This window comes from Syngnathus floridae, chromosome 1 (assembly GCF_059516105.1).
Source record: "Syngnathus floridae isolate MCC-2025c chromosome 1, RoL_Sflo_1.0, whole genome shotgun sequence".
NCBI lineage: Eukaryota > Metazoa > Chordata > Actinopteri > Syngnathiformes > Syngnathidae > Syngnathus > Syngnathus floridae.
In genome coordinates this window covers 20,023,337-20,049,379 of record NC_142413.1, presented here as the reverse complement: position 1 = coordinate 20,049,379, position 26,043 = coordinate 20,023,337, and the positions used below count along the sequence as shown (strand labels likewise).

General features: G+C 42.2%; 1 protein-coding gene across 2 annotated transcripts in view; it reads right to left on the bottom strand.

Annotated features, from left to right (window-relative positions):
* Window positions 1-533: 533 nt before the first annotated feature.
* pcdh19 (protocadherin 19) overlaps window positions 534-26,043 on the bottom strand; it is a 58,253-nt gene continuing 32,743 nt past the window's right edge. For both annotated transcript variants that reach the window (XM_088385414.1, XM_088385424.1), the window contains 2 exons: window positions 25,283-25,455; window positions 534-3,072 (listed from right to left, as the gene is read on the bottom strand). In XM_088385414.1, coding sequence (XP_088241540.1) covers window positions 2,507-3,072; window positions 25,283-25,455 — 739 coding nt within the window. In that variant the 3' untranslated portion in view covers window positions 534-2,506. The remainder of the gene's footprint in view (window positions 3,073-25,282; window positions 25,456-26,043) is intronic.

Sequence of the window (26,043 nt, the reverse complement as noted above, 5' to 3'; positions counted from 1 at the left end):
AAATACAATCAAATGGATTAGTAAATGTTTCGTGTTTGTCCTCGATTTGCCTCTGTATACCCACCTCAGGCGTAAGTAAGTCTTTGAAAAAAAATCAACACAGTTTTTACTTTCACATGAACTGTAATTCCTTGAAAGAATCTGGGAAAGAAAGGCCTAAAAAGCCATGTTGAAGTTGTGTTACATAATTGTTGTTTGGAATATTTGTATGCATTTAGTCGTGAGTAAATTGTAGGTCCATTGTTGTTGAGATGCTTGAATCACGATGCAAAGATACCAGCAGTTTTTAGTGTTGTCAAGTGAGCTTCTTGATCAGCCTTTGAGCTTTTAAAGAACCCATGCATTGCTCGAGCCACAACACGAAATTTGACTGTGAAAATTCTTCCACGATCAACTCGCTCAATATAAATCAGTGTTGCCAAGCCAAAAGACTCACTCAATTGCTTGACGCTCACACATCATTTCCTAAAGTGGATTTTCTTTTTTTCTAGTTTTTGACGTGTGTGCAGGAAAGATCAGTCAACAAGGCAGAGCACATTTAATAGTTTAATTATAAGCTGCTGTATACATTCAGTGATTATTCTGATGTTCATTTTGCCAGAAGCCAAGGGTGAGACCAGCAAAACATTCAGTTACAAGATCTAGATTTTTTTTTTTTTTTTATGCAGTCCGTCCACTTTCATTCACACGATCCACATTGTACAAGTTTACTGCAAAGCAACATAAAACCACATTGCTGACGTGCCTCCGATGTTTGTCATGTCAGACATAAGCCTGCTGCTTGTGGGGGCCAGGGGTCTTGTTTATACCACTCTTATAAAAACTTTGTGTCAGATCAACAGATGCGTGACGAGTGCTGGGTGAGCCCAAGCTCTCAGTGAAATATCTGAAAATATATATAATTTTTTTTTGGCCCAGTATAACGCCAGGTGGAACCCCAATTATCAGCTTGAGTGTAAGATTACAGGTCTTATGTTTGCATTGTTGGTTCATTTTATTTTATTTTATTTGGTTTCTTTTGCTATCTCACTCTAATGCTCATTGAACAGACACACTAATGTTGGTGCTGGAATAGCTTTTTTTTTTTTTTTTTTTTTTTTGTATTTTTTTTTTTTTTTTAACATTTTCTAGTTGTCCACACAGAAACTTGATGGCACAAGAACTGACCAATAAGAAATTCTTTACAACAAGGTAGACTGCAAGTCAACAGTTTCCAGGGGCATCACAGTCAAAGAAAACAAATTCACGTTCATTTTGAAAATTAAAAACAAAAAACAAAAACTATTTCAATATAAAAATCAAAAGACAAAAAAGAAATAAAAAACAAAAGTAAGTATAACTTACTCATAGAATAACTACACAGCATTAAATATTCTCATTATACATTTTTAAATTATCTATAAAATATATTTTGGCTTGTTTTTTTCCCCTTTTTTGTGTTTGTGTTACAAACGCTACTGTAGCTTCAGTTGAACACCAATGTTTATTTTTATCTGTCTTTTTTTAAATCTGTTGAAACAAAATATTAAAGGGATTGTCACATAACAACAGGTTAATAAAAATGATAATAATAAAACTCTATACAGAGTTCCACATAGCAAGACAAGAGTGACGATCCCTTCTATCCTAGCCCCATAGTCAAAAGTCAGAAAAAGGTACAAGACTCCACAGAGCACAAGATCCTAACTTGTGCTCCGTTGGCTACAATCAAGGTTGGGCGTCACAGATGCGGCGTCGTACAACCGGGTGTGAACACGACTGTCTATTCTGCTTACATTGTTCTTCGGGGGGGTATAGCCACAGATAGCCACAGTTCACTTAGCTCCATCTGAGTATAAATACTGTAAAGAGCTCACAGTCTGGTGACGCCGGCGTGTCCTCGCAGATGCAGAGAAAGCGTCTTGTAGTAGACAGGGTGTGTGCAAACAGGACGGATAGGTCATCATTTTACATCTCCCTCGAATGCACAAATACCTTTTGAGATGAATCCTGTGTGTCTTGTTTATTACACTGACTGATCTCACTATACAAAGGAACCAAGAGCAGATTTTGGCAGCTTGAAACAAACTGCCAAAATCAAAGAAGGCAAATGTTGAATTGTGATACAAAAAGTCGTCCAAAAGGCATAACTGTACTCGGGTGTTGGCACCTCGGGTGTCCAATGTGTCCCGCTTTGGCGTGGGAGCTGGAGTGCTCCGCTGGCCATGTCTGTGCAGTAAACAGTAACCTGCCTGTCCAATCGCTGCTTATATAAAAAAAAAAAAGAATGCAAATAAGGAGAAAGTACTGCGACTACAACGAAGCCACATCTACTACCTTGGCATGAGCACACAACTAGCTGCAGCACACTCTTGAATACTGCATACCGCAAACGGGTGTGTCTGGTCAAGTCCCACGGCCGGACTCTTCTCGTGTACACACAGCTATTGCAGGATATACTGTATATTTATATATGGTATGTGAATTTGACACCGCGTGAGCTGTAAGCGCGTAGCGGAGAAGCTCACTAAAGCACAATGTCCTTCAAGCGCTTGCTGCTGGGGGACTCTTTGTCACGGCCGTCGTGCAGAAGCGTGTTAAACTCCCGCACCGACGGCTCGCTGTCTTTGCCTTCTGGTTGCCGGAGCAGACTGTGGTTGGCAATGCGCTCCGCGTCGCGGCATTTCAGTGTGTTGTAGGCGGACGAGGGCTTGGACAAAGGGCTCTTCAGGTGCATGGGGGAAGTGATGGGGCTGGCCGCCTCTCGCCCGTTGCCGGCTTCGCGCACGGCGCCGCCGTTGGCCTTGGGACTGCACACCTGTGACTCATGAGTCCGTTTCCCCTTTACATCACCTCGCTCCACATCCTCTGGCCCGTCCTTGCCAAAGGTGGCAAAAGTCCTCTTGGTGGTGCCATCCTCATAGTGGGGTACGTCCACAGTGGTGGCCTCGATTGACAAAGCGATGACGTTACGAGCATGCTCAGGCGACTTGACGCGTGCCGGCAGGGGGACGCGAGGCATCCAACAGCGGTCAGAGTGTCCGAGGATGCGGCATTCGTCTTGGCAGTGGAAGCCTTCAGCGGGCTCTCCAGCTGAAAAAACACAGGAGAATTGTTTGATTGAATTGTTAACATCTATTGTAAATCAAAAAAAAAAAAAAAAGAAAAGAGCTGTCATTTAATAAGGAATTATAAAAAACAACAAAATTAGTATTTTGTAACCACGTCCACGCTTGTGATGATCTGTACTCCCATTGGACAGCAATGACAAGGGCGACACGGGGCACAGACCCGTAAATGGAGGAAAACATGCGGTGGCTTGTTAAGTCCAAAAATGCGCATCTATCCTGGAGTTGGTTCGGATCTACGCTGTTTGTATTCACACCTGAAGCGAACCGCACCAGAGTCCTTTTGGAAGCGAACCGAGACCACTTTAAAAAGTGGGTCTCGGTCCGGTTCTTTAATCCGCACCAGGATTCAATGCGTGTAGGTCCGGACCAGCAGTCAGGTCTGAATACACCCTTAAATTCTTGTCAAAAAGAACCTATTCCTACTTTAGGGCTTACAGTCAGAATATGTTGAAGTTGTGCTGCAATTGCTGATTAATTTGATGAATTGTTTATCAAAAGTCTTTTACCATCTTTCTATAATAATCTTTTTGGGGGTGGCAACACTAGATCATCAGAGTTTGTTTGAAGTAGTGCGATCAGATTTCTCACAGAAACACCAGACACATTTCGGTGTTGTCGCCCCGGTTCCTCCCTTTCTCCGCGCCTGTCATCTGGCACTGACTCATAAATATGTAATGATGTTTTAGTCTGTAGTGAATATGAGATTTGTCTGCAGTCTGTATAGACGCACTTTCTCATTCTGTTTATCTTAAAAAGGGGGAAGGACTTTTACAACAGCTCTTCAGCAAGCAGGTGTCATGCTCTCCTGCCGTCTGCAGACTAAATTACCTCATAGGATTGATTACAAAATGTTGGCCGCAGCACGCCTTTTAAAGATGATTGAGCCCTATAATAGATGACAATTCTCTCCAGTGAGCCGTCCTGCTGCACAGATATGCATTGACACATTTTTGCGCTCCAATCTACTCATTGAGCACGAGCCAACCTCCATTTCAAGAGGCCCAAGGTGACAAGACAGGATCTCAGAGGGGGGGTTGTTTGCAATCGACCCAAATGCATACGCTTACATCTGGCAATCGCAGCCTGACAGATCACCTAATTAAAATCATTAACGATCTGTTTTTCTTGATTCATTCCTTGCACCTCAGTGCAGGCTCTGGGGATCGATAACTGAAGATTGGAGATGTGGCTGTGACGCTTTGCTAGAGGCCTCCTTCTTCCATTACTGTCTCATCAAAATGATAATGTGAGAATGTGCATGCAAATCCCATATTAGTTGAAAGGTCACTTGCGGAGTGAGTCCGTTACCTGTAAGACCAGCACCAAGAAAACAGATCACGAGTGACCGTTGTCCAAAGGATTACATTCTGTATATTCATATTACATTCAGAAATGTAACAGGGGTTTACCATTTTACTAAGGAGTATAACATCATCAACATCACCTCAACCTAAAAAAAAATGCACAATGACAATATTAAATCCATTTTCAAATATTGCACTCTTGCATTTGCATAGATGCTGATTGGAGCTGCTGCACTGGTGGCAATCAAGCAGACTAAGGGTACAAAGCTGGGGTTGTTGTTTCGAGCTGAGGGATCCAATCAGAACATAAAAATGTAATCACAGCCAAAAGTCTCTCCAGTCTTACTTGAGCTACAATAGCGGTTGATTCCTAAAACCTGATCACACAGTGTCTTTAATTGGCTACCTGACTGAAAAAGAGTGCCTGGTTCCTTGAAGGGGAGTTTATTGCATGGTTAGGATCTTGTCTACGGGTTAGACTAGTCACCCACAATGGTGGTGTTAGACCAAACCTTGGCAATGTTGTTAGGATGTTCAGACGGCATGTGGAAATGCACTCATTGAATTGGGACAGTGTCCTGGTTTCAGCATAACCTGAAATGCTGAGTAAAGCCAATCTTTTCCAGCTGCTATGGGGAAAGGGCATCTAGGTGACCATCCACTTTCTGCACCTATGTTTTTTGACCTTATACAAAATAGGACGGGGGGGTTTTGCATGAATAGGAAATTACATGCACATGACATCCAAATTAGAGTGTCATCTGCAAAAGTTATGTGTTCCCACACATATTTGTTGAGTCTTTATCCAACCCTGTGACATTAACATCACCTGATTCATTCTTTTGTCCAGTTCAAGGTCTGCATTTAATTATAAGAAATAGCTTTAGAAAAATCTCCAGTGACACGGTTGACATAGTAAATCTCTCAACTGATTAAAGATTTGCAAGCGTCTTGGTAATTTAATGCTGCTTCCGCCGACTACTTTGGCTTTTTTCTATTGCCTGAAGCAATTTCAAAAGCATGAAAAGCCTTTGGGGCACAAAGAGAAACACACAAGTTGTATGATGCCCCCTTAGCAGCGCATGCATTTCCAGTGAATGTTTTTTTCAACTCTCGCTCTTTCCGTTCCTTTGGGGTCTATGGGAGAGCAACGAGGGTGTAAATGGCATTGTTGTAAAAGCCGAGTGCCATGAACACGCACACATCCTGCCTCTGCGTGGAGCTTTATAAAACGCAGATGTCGCTCTAAAGAGCCGTGACAAATTTTGAAGAGGCAGAGTTTACATCAAAAAAGTGACCTCCAACAAAGCACAATCTTCTCCTATTCTTAACCCAATAATAAGCTTGTCAATGATTAATTTCAGGATTCATAGAGCGGCGCTTAACTTTGAAAGCCAACGCAGAAACAAAGATGGTGACGGCTCCTCCTGCTAAGATTTTTTTTTTTTTTTTAAATATGATGGTCAATCAGCTTGAAGGTCAGATTTGTTTGTTATCCACAACAGAGCATTGGAAACTCCAAAAACCTCACAAGGATCTCTGATAGTAGGAGAAAGATTGTTATCTAATTGCTTGTGTTGTAGTTCTCGAGATCGATTTTCGTCCCGAAACCATTTTTAAGAGTCTCGTCTCGGAATCGAAGGCATTTTTACTCTGTCTTGTCTTGGTCTGGGACAGGATGGACTCAGGATTTTTTTATCAAGACCGGTTGAGACCAAGAAATGTGAACAGTGTGAAACACAGATGGAGGGTGTTCCGCTTCCTTCTTGGTGTCACCTGGAGTGCCAATGCCCCATGCACACAAAGAGTGAAAGGGAAGACTACTCAAGACGCAGCGCCCAGGAAAGATAAGAAAAAATGTCGACAAAGTCACCAGTAACTAGGTTTGGTTTCCAAAAGATTTTCATTTGCCAAGTGAAATGTAAGCAGAAACACTCTCCAACATGCAAATTCTTTGGTACTGGCACAACTTCCAACTTTTATCTGCATACCGAGAAGAAGCATAAAGACAGGTAAAGTAACCGTAAAATAAACCACACCGGAAATGTTATCGTAAAAAAAAAAACATTCTAAGACATTGAGCAAAAAATAAGATCTTTTCTACCTGCAATGCTTAGTCTCAACCTCCAAAAGTCTTGGTCTTGTCTTGATCTCGAAACTTGGTAATGTCTTTGTCTAAGTATGAGCGGTCTTGACTACAACATTACTAATTGCCAAGTGCAGGTCATAGGACAAAGAACTCAACTTAAAGTAAGGCATCAAACTTAGAAACGTAAAGAAAAGTACCCATCTCTCCTATCACATTAATTTCCTTTAGGATGAATGGTAGACTTCACACCGGACTGGTAATTTATTCAGTCAAAGGGCACATTAAGATAGAAGGCCACTCGCATTCGCTGACACACTATCACTGAGAGGGAACTAAGCTTGCAGTGTTTGCACCAAACTCAGGTGAATGAACATTAAACCATAATTGACACCATGAGAAATATCTCAATTCCAGTTGTAATTGTAGTTCCGGCCAAATGTTGACGAGTAAACCCAAACATTCTCTATTTCTTCCTCGCAGTTTGTCACCGTGCTCATTAAATTCTGTGCCTACCCTCCATCTGATGAAGATGTCTTAACTTGCTGGCACAGAGATTTGAGGAATCCCTCAGCCCCGACAAGCTCATCGCTAAATTTGCCATCGCCTTGTGCGCGCACATAATGATCCCCTCTTGTCATACAGCTGGAGGTGATGTTTGTGTGTGGCTAATGGAGGGAAAAGGCGAGAAAAAAGAATCAGCGAAAGACTAAATATCCCCCCTGACGGGAGCAGAGAGGGGATGCGTTCACTGTCAGGAGGAGCTCGTCAAAGAAACTCCCAGAGCTTTTGCAAGTTAGTTTGTGTCAACGTCGGCAAACACACCGGAAGTTCTTGAACAGTGACATCATCCTATGAAACACGTTAAAGAGACTGGTGGTCATTCTGAAGGTCAAGTTGAGATGCTAAAATTGTGTGTGATGCAGGATGACACGCTTAAGTCAGGCTGCTATCACAGCTTGACAAACCCCAAAGCAGCACTGCGGTGTGATAAATCACTTTACAGGGAGAATGGCTGCCACTTTGGGCTCTAAACTCCCTTTTTGTATCCTCCACTTTGCGCTGACACGTTTGCTGTCGGTGCGGCGAGCACCAGCATTGTGCTTGTCATATGAAAATACACGCTCTGCAACTGACAGGCAGACATGTTGATGCCACTGTGATGTTGGCGCTATGAAAGGGAATAATTAAGAGCAATTTACACCTTGATATGTTTTACGTGCGGCTCGAATGAAGCGGCACTTTGCTTTGATGCGCCACTTTCCTCTTCCGCCGTCACAGCCTTTGAAATTAAACCCTATCAAATCAAACTGCTTCGACATATCTATCGGAGTGTTTGAAAAGACAATTATTCGACAGGGAGAGCAAAAAGCTACTCTGTCATCAAGTAATGGCAATTGGCTGCATTTCAATGGCACGTTTTGACAAACAAGCTCATCATGGACTGACGATGGTCCGGGCAGCTGGACAGGCTTTCTCGAATCAGGAAACAATGTTATCATCTTGGATTTGGCTACATTGATAGTGCTTTCCTGTCTGCAGTCTACTGACTGCAATTCCTAGCTTGCCTTCTTTAAACATTTCAACATTTGCTGTGCTATGCCAAGTTTGATTTGATCCCGTTTTGGTACATGTTCCTGCGCACTCTGCTGCATTCAGCTTTCAAAGCACCCCTCGTAAACTTTCGGTGATGTCTATTAGATTTGAATGACACAAGTTGGCCAACACAAGTTAGTGCTCAGTTAGATATGAGATAACATTACTGGTGTCAGTTTTCAACTCAGTCTAAAAATGATCTAATACTTCTACTCAAATTGCATCGAACACAAGAAGGACAAGGACAAATCAGTCCATGTCCATGGAAGGCATTATGTCTTAAAAAGTTTGAGTCAGACACATTTCAGAGCAGCCATCTGCTTGCATTCACTATTTGAACTTTTCATTCGCCAGGTTGCAATTTCAAAATACATTTTCCTCCCCAATGCACTGGGACTGACTTTATCCTGTTGACTTATTTGCAACGGTGTAAAATCCCAAAATCTTTTCAAAGAGCGTGTCTTCTGGCGTCCGTGGTTGTTGTGAAGACAACATGGCACCCGACACTTGCTGCCATGAAAGGGCTAAAATTTGCTGCTCGACAGCATTCTCTCGCTGCTCTCATCACGGCGCTGCATTGTATCTTTGACAGTGAAATGGCTGTTTTGTAATTGCACTCGGTATTAATTTTCCATTCTGGCAGCCACACAGCAAAGATTGATTAAATCCAAATTGCTACTACAGGGCCTTGATGAAGCAGTTGCCACAGAAGGGGTTAGAAGAATCATATGGGAGAACAATTCACGGGGAAAAATGGCACCAGCAGCGCAGAGGCAGATGAGAGTGGGAACCAGTTTTGGGAGTCCGGTCCATGCTCACATGTAGACATCAAGTCAGTTCTAACCACCTCAGTGGAACGGGTGCGTTTGCCAGTTTAGTTTCGGACAAACAGCCTCATTCACCACTCACCCGGGAGAGTCCGAGCTTTGCTGTCATCCCAGCGAGCCAATTCAGCGCGTGCGCCATAAATCAGCCAGCGGGCTCGGCTCCAGCGGGAGCGGCAAGATGGAGTGTGATGGTCTTGTTTTTACAAACAGTAGAGGGGCACCCTTACTGCGCCGGGCAAGCCATCACTCCGTGCACACCACCACCACCACCACAAAAACACCCACTAGATTCATCCCTTGAAGCTCCCTTGCCATAGCCCATCATTTATGCGTCTCCTCCTCCTGTCCTCCCCTTTCGTTTCATCAGCACTGCTGTCTGACATACATTGCTGTAATTAAATCTATCCCTCATCCAAAACTCTTCACATTTTTGTCTAGAATGACTTTAAGTCTGGCAGTCAAATATTAATTGTGAATGAAATTGGAATCACTGGGCGGTCTTGTTAGCACCTCAATACGTGTGGCAAAGTCATGGGTCTCCACGCTTCTCCATTTGCACGTTAGCCCCAGTCAATTGATGAAGAACAGGTTTGACGTCAAATCCATCACGCGGCGGAATATCTGACAGCTTACTTGCCGCACGCGTAGCTGTACCCTCCTTGCGGCTATTAAAATATGTCACTTCAGCTTAATTCTAGTACGTACTGTATATACGTACATGCTATAGCTGCACTTCTCTGACTGTTCAAAAAGAAACAGGCCAAACTGTATTCCAGGTTTTGACCTTGGCCCCTGGCGATCCTGAGCCAGCAGGTTCTGATGTGAGGAATGAATTACCTAACCCGTGTTAACAAACAATGCACACGCGTCTAAATTGGTACAAACAGTAGATGTTTAACAGCTGTGTAACAGAGACGGCCGGGTAGAACAAACAAAACTATGCTGTTAATACACCATTATATCTTTGTTAGGTTTAAAGGCAGTACTGGGGGGGGGGGGCGCGAGTTCAAATGAAACTTAAATGAAATCAAATTAAACAAACTTGACAATAAAAAGGGAAAAAAGAAAAATAACGTGTTAGTTTGTTATTATCGTCCCAGCTGCATTTTTGACCTTAATGACAAAACTCTATCTGGAAGTTGAACAAATAAATAGTTTTGAATATGAATGTTTTCTGTGATTCTTAAGAGCAAGTGCACAAAAGACACAAATCCATCAAGGTTAATAATGGTAGCATCTTTTTATATACTGGAAATACTTTCCAGCTTTTGCATTGCAATATGCAGTGTGGTGTTTACGTCAGCAACTACGCAAATGTTACCCTTGCCAATTGTCCGCTTTTTCAAATTGCCCTCCTAAAGGTAAGCCTCACAATTAACCTATGTTCTGGCCCTGCTGGTTCTCCACACAGCGGGCGCCTGGTATGCCAGCTGTGCACATGCCAATGCAGCCATGACAGCAGAGCGATCTTCCCGCCCCCGCATATGTGATTGACTCATTTTAACTCAGCACAGCTTTTAGCAGAGGACAAAATGAAAGCTGTGTTTAAGCCTGACCAACCTCACATAATAATTTGCTCCTAAACCTGAGTCTGAGGGGAAACATAAAGGAGGGGCCGAAGCAGCGGTCAGCATTGAGATGGAGATGAAAACCAAGGGGAGGTACTTAAATGGGCTAAATGACCTGTGAAAACTTTTCACATTCAGACAACTTGGTCAAAATAGCTCGCAAAATTGCATGTGCATGTTCGACCACGGGTTGATGATGTCACTTTGAAAAGAAATTGTTCTTATCTGAAATGGTCTTCTGAAAAACATTTCTGTGAAAAGTCAATTTGTGTGGCGCATCCACAGCACCACTCCATGGCCAATCGTCAACGGAGGGGCATTGTGCTGTGATCGAAGGGCACTTAGTTCCGTCCGGAACACCTCACCCCGTCGACAATATATTTTGAGGTCATGGTCGGCGACGACTGTATATTTACGGGCATGCTGAAGGGTCATCCTTATGTGCTCATCATCAACCTCTCACTACACCAAAACAAGCATTGTTGAACACATGGGTTCGTGCTATAATCGTATGGTGTCATTTGAATCCATTATCCCATGATCCATCACGCATAAGACAACCAAAAAGTAACGTGTCTATTCTCTTTCCTTTTTGATTGTTTCACGCTTCTTTAATTTTGCCAGGTAGAATCAAAGAAACACAAAACTTTAGTGCCACTAAATACGTTTGGACGCTTGGACGGCAGAGCAAAAATCCAAACCATTCCTCTTTCTGTCTCTGTCGCTCTTTCTCTCGCTCTGCTTCCGACTTGCCTCAAAAAAGCAGCCTTACATAATTAATACAATGTGCCTTCTCATTCAGTCACATTCACTTTGTGTCAGGCAGGCCTATGTGTTTAATATTCCATTTTATCTTGTCACCGAGCCCCGGTGAGGTACCCGCTCTCTCATTTCCCTCTCTACCTTCCGCCTTTTCTTTCCTCCCCCTTCCCTTGAAAAGTCTCTTCGAGGTAATTTTAACAACCTCTGGAAGTAGGACATTGTAATACGGTGAGTGGCAGTATGAAGTATGAGGGGCAGCTTAAGCTATGTGAGCAGAAAGGCACACAATGAGGTGGAGTGGTTCGCCATCATGGTTTAATTTGTTGCCTCCAAGAACCTGTGGCAGTCAACGCGTGTTTGGACATTTAATTGCACCTGTCGTGTATGCCTAGTGTTGCATTGGACCAGATTCTGAAATAAATACATAAATACATCCATTACTAAGATATGTTAGACTCACAGATTTCAAGTTTTACCTCTAAAATCACAATGAATGATAGCGATGAGACAGCGAATAAAATCCTTGGGAAATACTGGGACTAGACGTATTCTGTTCACGGTTTAAACTGTGTAAAATGTCCCTTTTGCCCCTCATGTCGTATCAACTTGTTAAATTTGCGGTTCCACCTGTTCTCATCAACCTGTTTCTGCTGTCAACCAATCAAATCTCTCCTGCCACTTTTTTTTTCCAAGTGTACCTCGTTGTCATGACAGTTTGCTTGTATATAGCTCCCTGGTTTCATTCAGGCTTTGTTGGTTCATGGGTGCTGTTGCTCATCATGTTACATTTTCTGGAGTTTTGAGTTTATTCCCTGACTTTCTTTATTTTGAACATTTGTTTGAAATTGCTTTGGTTAATTTAGTATTTGGGTAATTCCACATACCTTGTTTGTTTTGTGAATAAATCCATTTATTTCAGACTACTTATACTACTCATACTACTTTATTTGGTGTTAATCAGAGGCATTAAACAGTGGCATTTATGTGCTGACTCTGCACTGTTTTTTTGTACCTTATCTTTTGATTTTGTTTTTTTTATAGGGTGGTGTGTGTGTGCAGGTTATGGATCTCATTAATGATGGAAAAGGTTTTGAAATTCCATCCATCCATTTTCTATGCCATTTCCTCTAAGAAAGACACTAAACCATAGAAAAACCTAAACACTTAGTTGCCCTTAGTCAATCCTTTTGCGCTCACTCAACTTGGCTCTTGACTTAAATAAAGATGCTGATAGAGTGCGCAAAAACTTTGGTCCACATCTGACTCATACACAAGTGTGTACTGTAAGTCTGGTTGGAATGATTCAGTGTTTCAGAATAATCCACTTTTCTTTCCTAATCCCATGCATTTATACATCCAGTCTTGGTTGTTAATGAAACAAGGCTATGCATTATACGCATCCGAGACTCCTGGTGCAGAAGCTCATTTTGATTACAACGTGCAATAGTTCCTCCTCAAAAAGGCTATTCTTCACCATTCTGCCTGTCAAACAGCAACAGCCGTGCTGATTTCTTTCTGGCTCCACATTATTCACCACAGCGAGAGCCGCTCCACGATACCACTTAATATGAGTCAGAATCAATAGCCTTAGCATTACCACCTGCCATCCAGTGCAGCACTATGCAGTGTCCAAGTCGAAAAAAGATTTGCACATGTGCAGGGGAGGGAAAGACCGTGAGGATACGGGGAAACTAATGGGCACATCTCTTTTAATTTGAGTTACATGCATAAGGACGATGGCAGGGGTCTGACACAGTGGAAGTAATTGGATTTCCCTGTGTGCGCCCACTGATGATAACATGCTGAGCTGTGACACGCAAACATCCTTATGTGTAGCGATGGGTGATGGGTGGGCAAAGACGAGGGGCAGGGCTGGGTGGAGGTGTGGGTGAAGCAAGGTGCAACAGAGTGGAAGTGGCAGGTGTCAAAGATCCAATTCCCGCCATCCGCTTCCCCGTTTCCTTCTCTCAATAGCGGGAAAGCCGCACAAGAGGCTTTGCGTGGACTTCCAAACGCAACGTGGCTGAACCTATGTTGAGGAATGAAGAGGTCAAGCCTGCTTTATTTATTTCCTGATGCTAATGTGAGCCGAGTAGGTGCACACAACACACAAAAGCCCACAGCTCCTAGACGAGGGTGGTGGTGGGAGGGGGTGCAGCGCTGCGGGCCTGTCCTCTTCATGCATTTTGGCCTCGTCTTTAACGAGCGCGGCATGAGAAGAGGCACATCATTAAATAGAGCCCCTCTGAGACTTGCCTGTCTGCCATTAAACTTAACAGCCAACCTCTCCCATTACCTTTTATCCTTCCCTTTAAGAGGCAGGGGACAGAGGGCCTTTGAAAAGTCAAATTTGGCCACCATCGATTGAGTCCCCAGCTTAGTTATATGAAAGAAAGGACAATAAAGCCACTACAGTGCACTTTTTCCCCCTCACTAACACTAAGCCCAAGACTGTAAATAACCAGCAACAGATCTGCCTGATTTTGCATTAATACGATAATTATGCTAATGCCCAGAAAGATTTGCCTGAAGGAAATATCCCTTTTTGTACAAAAGGCTCTTTGTGAATAATGTTGTTAATGTTGATTAATTCACTTAATTTGCTTATGCACCACCGCTGGCAACGATACAAACACATCCATGCGCCGCGCTCAGCCGTTGACCTTTTTTCACGCTCAAGTGGGCGAAAAACAAGCGTAAACTAGCATGTAGCACAACACACTTCAGAGCGACTACTGGTAGTAATCATGCAGGCAGTGTTACAAACATGCACGCTGCACTTCAGATGTGTATCATTTGCATGCTGTAACACTAACAACAAAAACACGATATACGAAGGTCATGTTTCACCAAACTCAAGCAGAATCAAACAAAATGTCTGGTTTTGTCAAAACAGATTTGGGATTTTTGCCGGCCAAAAAATTCTTTTTTCAAAATATTGGACTTTTTCTGTCGAAGGGTAACAGAAAAGATCAGGGGGCAGACGAGACATCCACTCAGGCTATTGTTTTCCCCTATACGTATTTCTTTAAGAATGTGTTAAAACTATTTAATTTATAATATAAATATTCCTTTGTAAAATGTTAGCTATAATAGCTTTAGCTATTTTATAACACTGCGTGAACATGTTCTGGAGAGTTTCAATGCTTATTCATACACTTGAGCCAACTGCAATTTGTAGTTCACCTGACAAGAGCCGAAACGGCCCACTTCTGAGTCTGTCTGTGACGAGTTAACTTTCAAGATTTACTGAAGAGTCTTGACCAAGAAAAAAGGTCCAGCCTCATCAATAGTTGATATCGCGAGTCACGCGCTAAGCTGCTTGCTGCTGAGACCGAATGTCGAGTTAGAGCACGGCTCGCCGAGGTCACCTGGGGGGCAGTGAGAGAGGACCGATGCTGATTGCTGAATGAAAGATAGTCATAGTAGACCTGTGTCATATGACTTGCCTTTAACCTTCCATTTATATCTGCAGGGTTCTGCTAGTAGTTAGGTGATGTAGGTCAGTGTTAAAATCAGGTTGCTTGAATTTCAATAAAATTACTGAACAAACATGAAGGGAACACATTACAGGGGTCGTCAGTATGCATCTTTTGGAGGTTCTGAATGGCGCCGAAACAATTAGAGTCAGAATACTGTGTCTGGTATTGTGGCACACACGTTTACCGTATTTACAATATCTTGTTTGTTTTATATGTATGTATATTGCAAGTGATTGTCATACAAATATTTACTGTAATTTATATTGCGTAAGCGTATTTGAGTGGTGAACTTCAGCACATTCTGACGAGAAGAGCACACTTTTTCACTCTACTCACGACCAGGATCAGTGTTGTCACAGTTACCTGCAAAAAGTAGTTCAGCTACTTTACTAATTACTTGACCTGAAAAGTGCGGGTTTTCAAACCTGGTCCTCGGGGTGCTGTGTCCTGCATGTTTTATATATGTTTCTCTGCTGCAACACACCCGATTCAAAAATAAGGACTGGGATTGAAAACTGCTGCTATATAGTAACAATAACACATTCTGTGCATTTGGCGCTCCAAATTGAGGTGTGTAATGCACAGAGGAAAACCTGCTGCTCCTTGTTCCAGTGAAGCTATGCCCCATCAATGCGATGAACAGAAGAGATGGAAAAAAAGTCAAATGGATTAATGAGGGTAGAGGTGTAGCTTTTTTCCCACGGAAAAGGAAGGGAAGTGAGTGGCGTTAAAATGCCTTAAGTATCCCCCCATCCCGTCACTCCCCTCCTCCACTCTATCCCAGCTGCAGTGAAAAGTGTCTCTTTGTATTCTGGACAGAAAAGCGTGAGCTACAATGTACTTGTCCACGCTTGATTATTCCCACTGATTTCAACAGAGCGTTTAATTTATATTCTTAGGAGATAAAACACATGCCTTTTACGTGCCCGTGAAGAATGCAAGTGTGCATGTGCATCGGCTTCTCGCATGTTAATACTGTCCGCTTCATCTCTGCTCCACGAACTCACTATGAGAGCTCCTAAATGTGAGTCAGTGCTACAGGTAATGGAGCTGATTATAGCCGACTGGGCCGAGGGCCAGCTGCCTGGAGGGAACGCGGACCGCCCAGTCGGTGTCTCATATCCTGGGATCCCTGTAATACAAGCCTAGCTTGGCAGTCTCTCGGCGGGTATCCTTCCCACTCGTGGGTCTCCTCTGGACCATGTGTATATGTGTGTGCCTTCATATCAGCTTGTTTACTCTGCCAGTAACAATGATGCCATGAGCCCATTGTGACTCTGTTTACAGCTCAGTGTTGGCTCCGGAGTGAGCCTAACTGCTATTTTCTGTCTTTGGGGCAGGAGTTTGGGGCAAAAGCGGTCCCTAACCATTTTTGCACCATGGACCAGTTTCACGTGACGCAAATGACAATAACACCAGTAGTGTGTTACTTATGTATGTCCTGCCTACTTTTGTTGTGGTTTAACATCATTGTAGAAAATCCAGGAAATTGAAGCAAGGCAAGTGCTTCTTTGTTTTTGTTTTTACCAATGCCATATTGCATAGCATTTCATGCACGAGAACCACCTATAGTGACAAATTTGCATTTTAAGTACTGATATTGTCTCTGCTTTCTTTCTTAACCCATTTAGTATTTAAACCAGCAGTGCCTTTTAGAGGGGTCAAAAAAATGCAACTGGTTCGTGGAGCAAATTTGAAGCTTCATTTTACTATATCTATTGGTGTGCACACAAATAGCATGGCTTAAATGACGACTGAATGCAGCTAATCAATCGCTGAGATCTTTCCCTAACAGAAATAAACTCTCATGTCTCACCTACAAAATGTCAGATTTAATTGTGTGCAGCGTCACTGGGAGTAGAATTCTAATGTCGGTGTCACGGCATTACGTCGGCTAAGCGCAATGTTATTCTAAACACTAAACAAGTCAGCTAAGTTGGTTTAACTGAACTGCATGTTTGTCGCATGGGCCCGCCACAATGTCCTAACGACTAGAAGAGAGTAGTGTGCTCACAGCACCATGTGTTAAGTGTGTAGGTGGGAAGCCATCTTAATCTCGCTTTATGCTGAATGTGCATCACGCAGATCATGCAAATCGCCACCCAGAAGTGGTGAACATTGCTCTGCTCCTGCAATGACCCAGACTAATGTAATCATGCCGTATGTGCACAAGACGCGTCACACGGAGAAGGGAAGGTAACTGTGAGCATATCCAAGATGGGGAAATAATGAACAGCAAGGTTATTACTTTATAGCAGGGGTCCCCGGGGTCCGGTGTCCTGCATGTTTTATACTATGTATTCGAATGATCGGATAATCAGCAAGGTCTGCAGAAACTGGATAACGATCCTGATCATTTGAATCAGGTGTGCTGCAGCAGGGAGACATATAAAACATGCAGGACACCCGATCCCGAGGACTGGAATTGGGGACCCCTGCTTTGTAGAGTCCACTTAGTAACGATACACGTTACACACTGTATGTACCAGATTAGTGAAAGGAAGCATGCAATTAATCAATTACAGGTTGCGCAAATCCTATAAATCAATTACAGCTTTAGCTAGATTTTAGACTTGTTTTTTAATTTAAGTAGACATCCCTCTTTTGATAGGGCTCTTTTTGTCGCAAGCAAAAGGCTTAGATGAATGTGGTGTGGAAGAACCAAACCTTACTCTGGTTGCAAAACTGGAACGTCTCCATGGAAACTTCACAAACTTCATTTGGAATGAACAAATATTTTCTAATTAACAATTCATGTTTTTGTGCACAAACTTGATTTATGTTCATCTTTGCAGGTTAGTATCTCCTGTTTGTTCCTTGGAATACATTAAATAACTAAAATTACCAATTACAATGTCGGGCATGGTCCAGGAGACATTTTCTCCTTATGACAGATGCACACTCAAGTTGGTGTCAGTTGTTGATATTGTTGCTTGAGACTCTTTTTTTCCTACTTTTCCAAATGGGGCTAATGAGAAAATAAAACATTTTCACCACGACGTAGTACAAAAATCTGTGAGTTTTCGGGCGTGTTCTGGCATACAAAAGGTGACTCGTTTGCCTCATTTGAAATGCTCCGTCCCCCACTCCTTAACCATTTCTCTATCTCCTCATCTTTCTGTGATTAACCTTTGAAAACGGACTCTCCAACCCTCTAGGCAGTGTTTGCCCACGAGCCGTTTTAACATTCCGCTCCGGCTCCAAATCCAATCCACTCCTGCCCATCAAACTCCAAGCCGTTACCAGTTTTAATCTGCCTCCCATCCCCCTGATCAAGCCTTGTTTCCCCACCTGCCGTCCACCGGGGCCCGGCTTGAAGAGGTGTTCGACAAACAAGTGTGATTTACTCTCTTTCTGTGTGGATTATTAACACACCTAGCATGCCACAGCATCATGAATAAGCAATGGAGATCCGGTAGCCTATTTTCCCTTTCTCTCTCTCTCTCTCTCTCTCTCTCTCTCTCTCTCTCTCTCTCTCTCTCTCTCTCTCTCTCTCTCGCACCCCCCCTCACACTCACACAGCGCGAGCTGAATACCAGGATTGTGAGGAAAATGAGCTGTCAGCATAGGCCCCCCCTATAAGATATATCAGACTCATTGTGAGCCCTAGAAAATAATGAACTATTCCCATTTCTCTCTCTGATATGTTCAATACGCTATCCATGACAAGTGCATGGAGATAAGCAGTTTCTTCTTGAGCTGATTAAAATACACCGGCTTTATTCATGGGAGCTTTGTTCGGATCAGGTGATGCTTCTACCGTGTTACGACATTCCGTGGCCGAGAGATAATCTACACTCTTGATTTATCCCCGTGTGCAAAACCCAGCAGCAAAAGACACTTGGAAAACTTGACGCAGCATCAAAACACATTAAGTTTGTTTAAATACATCCACACATCCCTCGACTTATTCCCGCTTGGAAATAAGTAAAGAACGGAAAAAGGAGAGGTGGGGCAGGGATTTTTTCAGAATTTGTTGATTTACTTAAGCAAGTACAGCAAACAAACACCACTACCAAGAGACTTTGGCTATTTTTAAACATGAAAGCGGTGTACATGCTTGCTTAACATATTTAGATGTGTAAAAACAAAGAAAATGATGGCAGCCTCTTTTCCACAGGGTGCAATAAATGCCAGTCAGCTTTTCTTCTTACGAGTTGGAGAACACAATTTACATGTCGTTGAATCTACATGTAGTCGCTATCAGGCAGAAACCTCTTATGTCCAAATATGGTCAAAAAAATTTTTTTTCACAAATCGATACTTATTGCCTGTCTCCACCTTGTCTGTAATTTACATGCAATTGTAGCCAATTTAAACCTGTGAACATTGCTTAAACAACTTATGTTTGAGATTTACACGGTGGGAGCTTTTTTTTTTGCATTTTTTTCCACGTGATCACAGACTTTGAAGTACTTATCTGCAACGACTTCATGTTTGTCCTATTTTGATCAATGCCAGCTTCATTTTTTTAGTATATTCGTTTTTTTTTTTTTTTTTTAATAGTACAATGTTGATGCGAAGTATGCCTCACCAATCTACGATATAATACAACTTGAACCAAGCGGTGCCTGGGAATTGGGAAGAAGCTGCCGTTTTTTGAGTTCCTGTATAGTTGTCATTTTGACAGATGGAGGTATTACGCCCTACAGCGATGACGTATCGACAGTTTTACACTGTTAGAATTAACAAGACACTACTGTTACTGTTTGTTTAATATTGAAGAAAAACATTGCCTCACATCGGGGGTTGAAGTTGGTAAAAAGGCAGACCATCAGAGGAGCAGCACCGCCAAATAAAAGTTTAAAAATGGATATTAACTGCCAACAAACATTTGCATTGAAAACAATTGTCACTGTCTCAGATACTCACTTCTTATGTATTTTGAATGCACAAGCCGCAACTGTCGTGTGAAAAGAGTATGTATATTTTGTCACATGGTTTGTTATTTTTCTGATGACCAATTCAGAGAAAAAAAACTCAAAATGCCTGCAAATGTTTGTGTTTTATCCAAAACTAAATTCAGTGGATTTGATGCCCTTTAAGTTTGCCTAATTGTCATTCAGACAGAAACATTATCCTCTTACGGGAAGTAAAAAGAGCTTAATGCTGCACCTTTTCAAGCCAGGTTTCAACTGGCTTTGGAATTGGGCATGTTTTCAAGTCACATAGGGGGTTATTCGACAACTCCCCTATAATCAGTTAATTTGAAATCTGTTAGGTCAGTCACACAACTGATATATGAAAGATTAGTGGAGCATGTTGCTTTGTATTTCACATTATTTTTAGCATTATCGTTTTTTTGTCATCTTGACCATTAAATCACACAGTATGGATTCTTAAACATGGCTCTTCAAAAATAATTCCGCTAATTATTCCTCCTCATTTCCTACGACGGAGGAAAGTGGAACACAGGTGGACACAGCTTGAAATTCCAATTTATTCGCTTTCATCTTTTCTCATGTCGGACATGCGCTCTGCGGTGCACTCTGTCTTCCTTAACTCGTATTACACCTCCCCACTGCTCTTTGTCACTGTCGGCCATTTTGCCTCCATGGCTCCCACATTAGATTAAGCAAATCAAAATGGATGGTCCCTGTATGGAGTTTGGATTGTGGATGTGATCATAAAAATATCATCATGCATGATTTGTTGTTGGCACACTTGATTCGATGCTGTTGAAGTTTTATTCACCGGGAAAAAAAACAAAATCAGTCTTACCTGTCAGATGGATTGTTTCTTTGTTCCCCCCCCCCCCCCCCCCCCCCCCCCATTTTCCCTCACTAAGACTGCCTACTCTACTCTCCGCTCATCTCTCTCTGCCTGCCTCACGTTGCCTGCTCCTCCTCCTGCTCTTGCTCTTCCTCCCCCTGCTGTCAGCACAGCCCCGCCGACTCGCACACTCTGACACCTGTCAGCATTTTCCTTAGGAGATCACAGAACTGCAAACTAGAAATGTTCCTGTGTTGAATTTAGGGCAAGTTTTGCAGCAGAAACATATGAGGTGCTTTTACGTTTTTTCCCCCTTCAAATTCAACAGGGAAAGGGAAGTGCTTGAGCGGCACAAAGTTTAAGGGAAGACAGATCCGAGAGGAAGGGGAGGGATTTTAGATTCAATTAGGAACAGTGAGACCCAGTGGATCCCTCTGATGGAAGATGGGAATATGGAGGAATCTGTGGCCCACGGAGTGAACTTCCATTCCTGGGCTCCAGGCTTCAGGCACACCCCCTCAGGGAACTGGCACATAGATGAGGCAAAATCTCCAGAGATGAAGGGGGAGAGGAATATGTCAAAAATAAAGGAGGCCTGTTCCTTGCCCGAGCTAATTGAACAGTCTCGCTTTCCTCAGTGTGTAAAAAAGCCACAAGGGCAGATTTTTTTTTTCCTTTATTTTTGGCCCCACTCTAATAAATTTGAAATAACCGCAAAACCATAAATCCCAAACACTGTCATACTCCCCACTTTACTCCTACACGGAGAAATTTGTCAAAACATGGATGTTAATCCGTACAAACACAGCGGCTCATCCACATCCGCCAGGAATTACTTGAGAGCGCTGACAATCAAAAGAAAGAAGACCACAAAAAAAAAAGATCTAGCTGTCTGTTAGCTGGCTTTTATCATAACAGTAATGGCTTGGCATTGCTTAAGCTCCATTCAATGAAATCCCTCCAATTTCACTTGAAAAATAAAGAATATATTTAATACGTCACTCGTTCAGAGGTTACGGTTTAAGCCATATCATCCGTTCATGACAGTGTTAAAGATAGCCCTTCCATTATAGATTTGAAAGAGATTTAATGTGATTTATTCTGAAAATACTTCAATAATCTAATCGGCCAGAGTGAGGTTTTCAAAAAGAGCTCCTCTTAAGATTCTTGGCAGGGATTCAGCAAACGCTTAAGAAACACTAGAACGTTGATTCTCAGCTGGGGGTGTGATGCTGACAGCAAGTCAAAAATGAATTAAAGTAATACAAACAGATTTAATCTGCATCTGACTTTATGTTTGAAAATCATTCATGTATTTCGGGTTTGTGTTGGGGAAACAAATAATAAATACACAAATGATTTGGCATATTTACAATAGAATGGGATCAAGGAGTATACTATCAGTGAATTATTCTATTTTGTGACCGTATCTATTTTGATTGAAAACTAATTTTGACTTTAATGGTCAAGTCTCAATCATGTGCCTTGAAATGGATTTTTATCAGTAATTATGTGTCATTGTTTCAAAAGATGGCATGGCTCCATTAACTTCTAATGTTAATTTTAGTTTGTTTGACTATTTATTTTTATCCATCAGTTGCCATTGTGTCTCCAATACTGTACAACAACAATTGAATTAACATTGAGTGTGTCTCCATTTAGGAACAATTCCGCTTACAAACTGCCTCTCGTAACCTATTGCGTTAATATCTTGGGGACCTCCTGTATAGGTATGAATTGTTTACATAGTCTCATCCCTTCTAGTCCAGTATGTTACTTCCCTTCACACTCTTTGTCTTGTAGTTTGCCTAAATTAGTATCAAACTCATTTTTGTAGCCAGCCACTTTGCGGTTACGCATTTCCTCAGAGTCGCCATGCCGGTAAAACCAAATAACACGTCGTACTAACATTATAAAAAAAAACAAAATTGATAGATTCCTACTTTTAAAAGAAGAAGTCAAGAAAAATAGTTTGTTAAATTATTGCTCAAGTTACTTTAAAAAGGTGACTAAAATTTAAAAAAATATTTTTTTATTGCACATGACAATTTAAAATTTTGGTACAGATTTTAGCAAGGGTCATGGAGGTTGACATAGATATTTGCTTTTGTAAGCCACATACAATGATGTGGCAAACCGAATCTGGGTTTGACACCTGTGGCCTGGATCAAAACAGTTTTTACCCTCAAAAACGGGTCAAAAATGTCCAATAGTAGTGACAAACATTAAATGTGTTGGAGGAAGAAGGATTGTTCATTGTGATGGAGAGCAGTGGGGGTTGACTGAGCACAAAGGGATTCCCTCATGAAAGAAAGGCGGCATGTTTATGATGTTTTGGAGGGTTTTTGTGTGAAGGCAACTCTTGTCTCCTGGGCAAACAGCACCTTTGCATGGCACTGGGAATGGTAAATATTTGCTCTGTTCAATCCTGGGAGTTTAACCTACGCTCCTTCCCACTTGCTTTCTTCATAGCCCTTATCAACACAGGAAAACATGACAATAAAAGCATGCACGGAGGAAATGAATTCTCAACGTTGTCTGTCTTTGTGTATTGTGCTGTGGCTGTGTCTCCCAATAGGCGTGCAAGTGTGTTCAGTAAATTGTCTTCTGATAATCCCTCCCTTCATCCAACACAAAGTAAATGCTTCACATGGTCCAATTTTTGTCAATTAAATGGACTCAAAATGAAGACAAACCTGTCCCCACTACTACAGTAGCTTTTCCAGACCCTTTTGTAGCCTAGATGGATGGACGGACGGACGGGGGGGGGGCAGAGGTGGGGGTGAATGGACGGACTGATGGACGAATAGATGAATGGATGGTGAGATAGGTACCTGGGATTGAATATGAGGAGTCTGAAAAGACATATAAGTCTTTGGGAGTGAATTTAACAAGCATTTTCATAATTTTCTTGTGGCTCTTACCATTTATTGACAAAGAGTGAAAAACAAATATCTTTTTTGGGGGGAGCAGCTCTGTGGAAAGAAATCCCTATCAAGATGATTGTAATTCAAAACAGCTCCTTCACTATCAATTCACTATCAATTTTCTGTTCTGCTTAAAAGGATGAATACTGAAATGAAAGTGTACCACGCGTTCTTAATACTTAACACTCGCGATGTGCATCATCTCCAATTTCGTCCAATTATTACATGAAATCAGGCTCGATTGGTGGGTTGAGATGTAATGAACAGTCATTTATTTTTTTATCGTTGAATAGCATATGATGCTACTGAGGGTAGCTTTGACGTCAGGCGCGGACCTCGGCCAAGTTGTTACAAATGACGGGCGAGCAGCCAGGCAGGCGGCGGCGGCGACTGAGTCCATTTACATGGCTGTCATTAAGTGTGTCTCCTAATGTTATTATTCCCCACTTACACAACACATTCAGCCAAAATTGCTCCCAGCTATATCAACTTTAAGAAAGCCTTATTATTCCTTGACATAAAAGGGGATTTTTGTTCCGTCGCACTCATTAAAAATTGATTCTGTACGTGAGCAAGGGGGAGAAGAAAAGTAAGGTGCTTATTATGGTTGGAGTTAAAATAACACCACTGAGGGAAGAGACAGCTATTAATAAACCTTTTTTGCCGAGCTCAAAAAGGGAAACAGGGGTCACCCTAAAGTTTTACCCAAAGTGGACGCTTGTGCAACTGTGGTGTTTTCCTGCGAGTCTTAAATGGCTACCAGGTGCACGGCAACATCTGGGCCGGCCACGGACATCTTCATCCTCCCTCTCCAGTGTGAGTGGCAGCAGTTAAGCACCAACACGACCCCTTACACAGACTCCTGCCAGACGACGGGATGTCTTTTTAAACGCTTCAGTCAGATATGAAACATCCACATTAACTCGCCGGCTAAATGATCCCTCTGAATAATGGATCAGGGCTCGTGGAGATATGTAAAAGTCCACCTTTGTGAGCCTAATTGCAGCCACGCTAGCTCGTGGGGATTCGACGAGACTTCAAACGCAAACATAGCTGCTGTCAATCAATGTGTGTTGCCTGAGGTTGCATCAGAAGGGTAGAATGTGTTTTTTTTTTCCCAATCCAATTGTCGAAAGTTGTGAGAGTAGATTTGAGGATACCAAAATAACTTCTGTGAATAAATGAAGTCCTACTACAATATCCAATACTGTGGACACATTCACAGTGATTTTATGTCCTGCACTATTTGAAGTGACAATTATAGAATTAAGGACAACAACAGCAAACAAAGCAAAGCAAACCTTATACAACCATTTAAATAGTTTATCATTAACATAATTGGATAAATTAGATAAAAGTGCTTTCAGAATCACCCCAGGATTACTTGAGGTCAGCCTGAGGAGCATAAAAAAGACAAACCTGCCTGTTCCGTTTTCGCAACCTACCACACAACCAACGGATGACCATATTTATTTCATATGTTCCATTTTTTAAATTGAACTATTGATATATTTTCCATATTAATAAAGTATATGTTCAAATGTATCAATCCCCATTGCCTTTGGCATGACACTCTTGTCATTTTATATAAATTGGAGGTCTTTTTGTGCTTTCGCATTGACGCCACAAAATCGATTTGACGGTCCACAAAAAAAACAATGATCAATCATTACTCAGCATGCAAATATCACATGACCAAACTCTCAAAACAGGTGAGCCCTGATTGGTCATTACCTGACTAGTCATTGCTGTTCACTGTTTTATTTCTCACCTAGTTTAAAGTGATCAAACTGTTATATCACGTCACACTCATTGGTGGAAACACAAACCAGATCCACAAGCCACCATTTTGCACCAGTGAAGATGCTTTGGCTGTTATATTGTACAACAACACGGACGTGGTCTTACCTTGGTCTGGCAGCTGGCAAACATTGGGAGGCACGGTCATGTTGAGCATGTCATTGACAGCCGTATCAACATAGTGTCCTCGCTGGACATCATGTTCACTGTCGGTCTGGTCACTCTCCTCGTGGCCGCTGTCCTTCAGACTGTTCCCCTCCAGGTCTTTGAATGTCGACGTGCTGCACAAGGGAGGACCGAGAAAGATGTTGATTAACTGTCACATCAGCGTCGCTCACATGTTCGCCTTGAAGGTGCCCATCGTTTTCACTCCCAGGGTGCTTTAAGTGCCCTTTCTTTGTCTTTTTATGAGGTTGTTTTTTTTGTTTAAAAAAATCATTGGCTTTGAAATAAATCTTAGCAAAACACTCAACTTGAAATAATCGTGATATGAAGAGCATGTATGAATCTCCCTGGTGCAACAGGCAAAGACATGTTGGATGGACACGCTGCCTTCAAGGGCATCTTGAACAAACAGGGAGGCACTCGCTCACTTCAATCAGACAAATACTGCAGTAATCAGGAATTCCGGCAAGGAAGATGGATGTCGGAAACGCTGGAGGCATGCAAACTGAGCATCTGCCTTGCACTGGGGGCTCGCAGTCAATAAAGCAGGATGGGTGGTGGGTGGCGGGGAGGGGGTAGTAACAATCAACAGCTGCACAGTAACAGTGTGATTTCCCCTCGTTTGAGTACCATCCCACCGGAACAAATTCACATTTATAAACAACACTAAAGAGCAGGGGAATAAATCAACATGTGTTCTTGGA